Source organism: Cryptosporidium hominis, assembly GCF_000006425.1.
Source record: "Cryptosporidium hominis TU502 chromosome 8 CHRO018032, whole genome shotgun sequence".
Lineage (NCBI taxonomy): Eukaryota > Apicomplexa > Conoidasida > Eucoccidiorida > Cryptosporidiidae > Cryptosporidium > Cryptosporidium hominis.
Window position 1 is genome coordinate 1 of NW_667115.1, and position 7968 is coordinate 7968.

The 7968-nt window shown below is 29.9% G+C and overlaps 4 protein-coding genes across 4 annotated transcripts; 2 read left to right on the forward strand and 2 right to left on the reverse strand.

The window, feature by feature from the left end:
• Positions 1 to 30: 30 nt before the first annotated feature.
• Positions 31 to 2415, forward strand: Chro.80099 (ATP-dependent RNA helicase). Its single annotated transcript, XM_660788.1, has 1 exon — positions 31 to 2415. The coding sequence occupies one exon, from the start codon at positions 31 to 33 to the stop codon at positions 2413 to 2415; it is 2385 nt and encodes a 794-aa protein (XP_665880.1).
• A 740-nt stretch (positions 2416 to 3155) lies between these two features.
• On the forward strand, positions 3156 to 4823 carry Chro.80098 (glutamate--tRNA ligase). The annotated part of the gene is made up of 1 exon (XM_660789.1): positions 3156 to 4823. The coding sequence occupies one exon, from the start codon at positions 3156 to 3158 to the stop codon at positions 4821 to 4823; it is 1668 nt and encodes a 555-aa protein (XP_665881.1).
• Positions 4824 to 4939: 116 nt separating this feature from the next.
• On the reverse strand, positions 4940 to 5938 carry Chro.80097 (hypothetical protein). Its single annotated transcript, XM_660790.1, has 1 exon — positions 4940 to 5938. One exon carries the CDS (start codon positions 5936 to 5938, stop codon positions 4940 to 4942), a length of 999 nt encoding a protein of 332 aa, XP_665882.1.
• Positions 5939 to 6175: 237 nt separating this feature from the next.
• Chro.80096 (exonuclease SBCC) lies at positions 6176 to 7762 on the reverse strand. Its single annotated transcript, XM_660791.1, has 1 exon — positions 6176 to 7762. The coding sequence occupies one exon, from the start codon at positions 7760 to 7762 to the stop codon at positions 6176 to 6178; it is 1587 nt and encodes a 528-aa protein (XP_665883.1).
• Positions 7763 to 7968: the final 206 nt, after the last annotated feature.

Consider the following 7968-nt stretch of genomic DNA (forward strand, 5'->3'; position numbering starts at 1 on the left):
AATCAGAATGAAAGTGTTTCATTAGGCCATATGAATCCAAGTTTAAGTAAAATTGAAGAACTTCTCTCCTTGGATAAAAAGAAGAGAATACCAGAAATTAACCACGAAGTAATCAATTACCCACCAATTATTAAAAATTATTACAAAGAAGTTAATGAAATTAAAAAACTTAAACAGCATGAAGTTGACCATATTCGAATTACTAATAATGGTATCCACATTAAAAAAATTAAGAATATCAATAAAACTTCAAATGACTTAAATCAACCATATTCTTCAATAAAGCCAATATTAAACTTTTCACAATGTGGACTACCACTTCCAATTCATCATTATCTTAAGAAAAAAAACATTATTAAACCATTTCCAATTCAAATGCAATCGATACCAATATTAATGTCTGGATATGATATGATTGGTAATGCAGAGACGGGTAGTGGTAAAACCTTAGCTTATATTCTTCCTCTTATAAGACATGTATTGGTGCAATCAAATAACAACTACCCATTCAATGCAGACGTGGACATACAAATTAACAAAAATACCAACCTTGTTAGGGCAATGATTATTATTCCAACTAGAGAGCTTGCCCTCCAAGTTTATAAACAAACCACTCAACTTGCAAATCTTGTAGATCTTACCACCAATATTATATGTGGTGGGCTCAGTATTAGTCATCAACTCAATAAAATTAGATCAGGATCGGATATAATCATTGGAACTCCTGGAAGAATTATTGATATTATGACTCTATTACATAAGAAAATTGTTATTTTCCAATTTATTTCATTTCTAGTTATTGATGAAGGGGATCGATTATTTGATATGGGTTTCGCTCCCCAGCTTCTCAGTATTATAAGTATTATAAGGCCAGATAGACAAATTGCCATATTTTCTGCAACTTTCCCAAATATTATTGAACAGTTTACAAATAAAATACTCCATAATCCAATACAAGTAATTGTTGGAAAAAAAGGCCAAATGAACCAAAATGTTAAACAGTATATTGAATTGCTTAATAATGAAAATGACCAATTTCTAAGACTACTCCAACTTCTTGGTGAATGGGCAGAATTTGGTCTTATTGTAATTTTCTGTAATAGACAAACTGATGTGGATGAACTCTTTGCTAAACTTATCCCTTTTGGCTATAATTGTTTAACTTTACATAGTGGTCAAGACCACTATGATAGACATTCAAATTTAACTACTTTCTCAAAAACTAATATGAACTCAAATCCACCTCCTCCATCAGGCCAGAATATTCTAATAGCAACATCAATATTTTCAAGAGGTCTTCATGTTGACAATATTTTGCTTGTTATTAACTTTGGAGCTCCTCACCATATTGAGGATTACATTCACAGAATCGGAAGAACTGGGAGAGCTGGGAATTTCGGTACCTCATTTACTCTTTTATTACCCAATGAAATACCCCAATCTTTTGATTTAATTGAACTTGCAATGAAATATTCCAATAATAATGCTTCAAATAGGCATATCTCTCGGAATATTCATAGAAATGATGATGATAATAATAGCAATGCCAATTCTAATAACTTTGTTGATGATGATAGCACCATTATTATTCAGCCAGAGATTATTCAGCTTTATAATGAGTTAATACAAAAGAATAAGAGTGCATCATCAATTTCCAATAATTCATCAAATAAAAGAATCCGAAACTTTGGTTTCGGGGGTAAGGGATTTAAATTCTCCAAAGACGAAAAAAGCTCCCTTCAACTTCTTAAAGATGATACTAAAAAAGCTCTTGGGCTTATTCCTGATACAACCAATATTACTGAAGAACAAATCTTTATTAACTCAAATTATGATGATGACACTACTAATAATAATAATAATAATAACACAACTTCAGATGCCAATACGCTATCTCATTCTGAAATTGCTCATATGCCAGAGGCTGAAAAAGCTTTGCAACTTGCTACCATTAATGCTGCAAAACTAAACAATGTATGTAATATTCAAAATCCAAATATAATTAGTATTACTGATTATAGTAATCCGAACTCAATCACAATTCCTAATAATCTTCATCAAGTTGTTAATGGTAGAGTCATTGGAATCTTTGAAATTAATGATTATCCTACTCTTATAAGACAAAAAATAGTCCATAAAGATATTATAAAAACTATTAATGAAAACTGTGGTGTTATCTGCCAAGTTAAAGGTATTTATATTCCACCAGATTCATCCAACCCTTCAACAAGTTCTGTTCATATTAGTGAGAAGAAGAAGTTGTATATTGAAATTAACGGACCAAACCATCCAAAAGTACAAAAAGCCATTCACGAAATTAATCTTATCATTTCTTCAGTTAAACAACAATCAAATGTGATTAAGCCTTCATTTACTACTGGAAAATACACTCTTTCAAATCTTATTAAAAAATAAAACGCTTTTTTTTTTTTAAAATTTCAAATTCACTAATTTGCATTTATAAAAATCAATTTCTGCCGTATTCAAACATGCAAATCTGCTCTTCAATTTTTAAATGCATGTGGACGCATGAAATTATTTTGCAAATTTTAGTTGAAATTCTATAGCAATATATACATTAAGGATTATAAATTTTTTAATTGATATGAAATACGTTCAAAAATTGCGAATTATTGTAATGAATTAATGCATTATTATTTTATCTTTAAAATCTTAAAATTTTTGTCAATTTCCCTCGTATTAATTGAATATATTTCAATACAGGTACCAATTTTTTACACATTGAGCGCCAAACTCGCCCCTCTTTTTTTTTTTTTTAAATAATTTCTTAAATAATTTATATATACAGAAATTGTAAATTTACTATTTATATTAATCAATGCTTTTATCTCACAATAAAATCAAATAACTTTACACGGGAAAACAAAATAAAAAGAAACGAGAAAACAGTGATTTATTATTAATCGTTTTAGTTTTTAATTACTAATAATATTTAGTAATTTTCAAAGCTGCTATTCCAAATTACTGGTTATAAATATACTATTGATAACCGAAACCTCGTAATTATTATTCATTAATACCATTAATTGCTCGTATTATTAATAGTAATTATTTCTATTCACATAAATATCTTCTTTTATTTTCTAAAAATTTAGATTCTAACCCCTACTGGAAATATTCATATTAAATTGGAAATGTCCACAAATAATAAGGCCAAATCGGATAATAAATCAAAAACAGGACAATACGAAGGAAAGCTTCCAAATGCAATTCAAGGACAAGTTGTGACTAGATTTCCTCCAGAACCTTCAGGTTACTTACATATTGGTCATGCAAAAGCTGCTCTGCTAAATTACTATTATGCAAATAAATATGAAGGTAAATTACTATTGAGATTTGATGATACCAATCCCGTATTAGAAAATGAGGAATTTCAAGAAAGTATTGAAGCAGACTTGAAAATACTCGGGATAACTCCATTTAATGTTTCATTCACATCAGATCACTTTGATACTATAATGAATTACTGTGAAGAAATGTTTAAATTAGGTAAAGCATATGTTGATGATACATGTGTTGAAGTTATGAGAGAAGAAAGAGGCAAAGGTATCGAAAGTAAGAATCGCAATAATTCTGTTGACGAGAATCTCAGACTTTGGAAGGAAATGATAGACGGAACAGAACATGGACTTAAATGTTGTGTTAGAGCAAAAATTGATATGCAATGTAAGAATAAGTGCATGAGAGACCCAGTTCTTTATAGATGTGTACTCACTCCACACCATAGAACAGGTACAAAATACAAGGTTTATCCAACATACGACTTTGCTTGCCCAATTGTAGATAGTATAGAAGGTGTAACTCATGCATTAAGAACTAATGAATATTCTGATCGAATTGAACAATATAACTGGGTTATTAATGCTCTAGGATTAAGACCAGTCGAAATTTATGAATTTTCCAGACTTAATTTTGTGAATACAGTTCTTTCAAAAAGAAAACTGACTTGGATTGTCAATAATGGGTTGGTAGAAGGATGGTATGATCCGAGATTCCCCACTGTTAGAGGAATTGTAAGAAGAGGGCTTTCCCCAAGTGCTTTATTACAATTCGTTACAGAACAAGGACCATCTAAAAATTCCAATCTTATGGAGTGGGATAAACTCTGGACTATTAACAAACAACTTATGGATCCTGTAGTTCCGAGATTCTTTGCTGTTGGGCAAGATGCTGTAGCTTTAAATCTCAGTGAAGCACCGGAAGAACCATTGATTAATCAGCGTGACCTACACCAAAAAAATCCTGATCTCGGTAAAGGCCAAATAGTTATGTACAAGTCAATTTTGATTGATAGAGATGATGCAACTCAAATTGTATCTGGGGAAGAAATTACACTTATGAAGTGGGGAAATGCTATAATACAAGATATCTCTCAAATAGATAAACAACCAACTGGTATCTTTGAAGGTAAGCTCAATCTTGAAGGTGATTTTAGATCAACAAAAAAGAAGATCCACTGGCTTGCAAATCTTCCTTCAGTATTGACTAAATGTATTCTAAGAGAATACGATCATTTAATTAACAAAAGAAAGCCAGAAGATGGTGATGAAATTCAGGACCTTGTCAATACCGAATCTCTTTTCGAAACACCTGCATTTTGTGATCCACTAATTAAAGATCTTAAATCTGGAGATAGACTTCAACTTGAAAGAAGAGGTTACTTTATTGTAGATAAACCATTCTGTTCTGATAAACCAGAAGAACCTATTATACTTATTAAGATTCCAGATGGAAAGTCAAAAGCTTCTTCGACAATTTCATCCAAAGTTGATGCTCAAAAGTTAGCAAAGGGGAAGAATTAGATGCTTATTTTTTGTTTGATTATATATTAGATCAATTTCTTTCATTTATTTTTTATTTTGATATAGAATGGAATTTAATGTTTTCATGATTTTTATTGATAATATATTAAATCTACTCATAATTTTTTTTTGTTGTATTCAGTTGATATTTCCTTCCAAATTTGATCATATTCTGTCTCAAATTTGTGTTCAGGTGCTATATTTCTAAAAGAACATGGATCAAAATCTGGATGTACAAGACGCTGGTCCTGTTCATTAAATGACATAATTTCCATAAAGGCTGGATGAAAATTAATATTTGGTGCATTCAAATTCCAGTTATCAACGGAATCCCACATAGAATTTATATCTTTTTGTTCTAATTCTTGAATTGTATTAATTTTATTGTCGTTTAATCTAGGGTTTTGCTGTTTTGACATTAAAAGAGTATCTTTTTTGTTTTGCGTAACATCTAAATACGATTTTTTATGTTTATTAATTCTAATATCATTGTTTGACTTGTTCCCAGTCCCCACAATGCTAGATAATAACATGTACGGATTTTTCAAAATACCTTGTGAATTATTCTTGATTACTTCTTCAATAGATTCTCTTACCTTTTCTGGAGCTCTAATTTGTTCAATACCATGAGAAAAAGGGCAATAATATCTATTACAATTTGGATATAGCGAGCACTCTTTAGTCTTATACATAAGTGGATGATATAACTGCTCCTCCTTTGAATGAGCAAATGTACATAACTTCCCTTTTCTGCACCTTCTTATTAAATTCATCTTTTCATTGCTCTTTACAAAACATATTTCTGGGCATAATTTAGGTGAATAGTAATGATCATTTGGATTCCTTCTTTGCCATGTCAAGCAATGACTGAATGGGCAGCTGTCAGAATTCTTACATTTCCCCTGCAAATGAGAACTGCATACCACAGTTCTAAATACATATAATTCGTATATTGTTAATAAATAATGTTTCTTATTTGAGTCTTCCGCTCCATGAATATTGCTAATTAAGGCATTTTTTTCAACACCTTGATTCAATGATTCCGTTTGATTTATCTCATTCTCTTTAACAATAATACTTCTATTATAGTTCAATGAATTGCGATCTTTTCTCATTATTAGTAGAATTATTTACTTCAGTTTTTTCATCCCTAAACTACAAAAAAAATTATTATATTAAAAATTTTTATTAATAATTCCTCCACAAGAAGCTATTTCACACGTCATTTTTTTAAATATAATTGCCACGTAATGCAAAATACCGTTAATATAAGCAAGATTGCATGCATGTATCCACATTAAAAAAAAAAAAATTATAAATTAATATTAGAGTAAGAGCAAAGAAGAATCAAACTAATTGAATGATTTATATTCATTAGAAACTGTTTTTAATTTTGACAATGCAGATTTTAAGCTAGAAATGTTTTGATCATCAGAATCATCACCTCTAGCTTCAACAGCTGATTTAATATTAACTGAAGCACTATTTTCTATCGAAGAATCAGACTCGCCATCAACATCATCATTAATTTCATTACTTTTTAATTCAAACTTATCAACTCCATATGATATCTTTTCAATTAGCTCCCTAGAAAATCGTTTATATTTATCTGAATTTGTGCCAGTAAAATATTTACCTTTAATAATACTGCTATATTCATTTTTCTTAGTTTCCTTAGAATTTAGCTGCTTTTGGAATGCTAGTTGTTGACGAATAATAAGCAGTTCGCTTTCCAAAGAGCCAATTTTAAATAAATAATCTTCACATTTAGAATTAATTTCCTCCACTTTAGGTTTCCAGACTTTTTCTATTTCCTCTCTAGCTGCAGATTTAATATTTTTAATATCATCTTCCAGTTTATTATTGAGAAATTCACACTTTTCTTTAAGAGTTTTAATTTCCATATCTCTGGCCTCAATAATAAGTTTGGAGGATAAAAGATTCATCTGACTAGATTGAACATCCTTTTCATATTCTAATTCTAATTTTTGTTTTTCTTTGGATAGTTGTATTACCTGTTTTTCTAATAGTTTTGTTTGTTTATAATAACGATATAATCTCAGCATCATTGCTGTACCTGTCATTCCTTCTAATTCTCCTAAATTTGCTAATTCATCTCCATTCATTTGAGGAGGTGAATGACGAAATAAAAGAGAATTAATATCTTCAAACTCGATATTTTCCTGAACACTCAAAACTTCATTGTTATGAAAACTATTCTTTTTATATGGGATTAAAGACTTCCCTATTTGATTACTTAAGCTATCACCATCTTTTTCAATAGACTGCAGCTTAATTCGGTTTTGTTTGAACGATCGAATCCTACCCTGAAGCTTTACAATCTTATTAAAGCTATCACTTTCATTCTTCACCTTAGTTATGCTTTTCGACTCCTCAACAATCTCTAGTTCTGTATTTAATGGCTCAATATTCGACACATCAATATTATTTCTTGAGTTTACCAACTTTGTAAGATTAAAGTCATCAATGTTCCATTCTGTTTCATTTTCCAAATTGACACTAGAGGATTCACCAAAAGTGTAACAACTCATAACATCATCGTCTCCATTGTAGTTTGGAACATTTATACCCCTTTCAACTTTATCATTAGTCACTTTTTTCTCTTTTTCTGTGTTTTCATTCAACATCTTTCTAAGGTAGTTTATCTCACCTATGAGTTCGGACTTTTCTAGAGAATATTTATTGAATTCTGATTCTATCCTACTTGAATAACTCCTCCAATCTTTATCTTTCCGTATAAATTCCTCAATTTGATTTGCCTTTTCTAGGTACATATTGAATATCTTTGAAAGAATAGATACAACAATTTCTAGAAGATGTTCTCCTCTATAAAAATCCGCATTCATAGTATCATATCCATTATTAATTAAACTTTCAAAGGCTTCCGTTAAATTTTGTGGCTGGCCTATAAATTTCATTATAACTTTTTTCAATTCTATTATATCAAACTTCAATTCAAGTATTACTGTTTTTAAAAATTCACACTTTCGGCCTATTAAATAATTCCTACCCAAATCCCTTTTAATTTGCTTATCTTCACAATTCTCAACTCTAACCTCGTTAATCTCAGAATTAAACTCTNTATTTATGTTTACACATTCCTTAACATCTTCAGTCTGAGTAT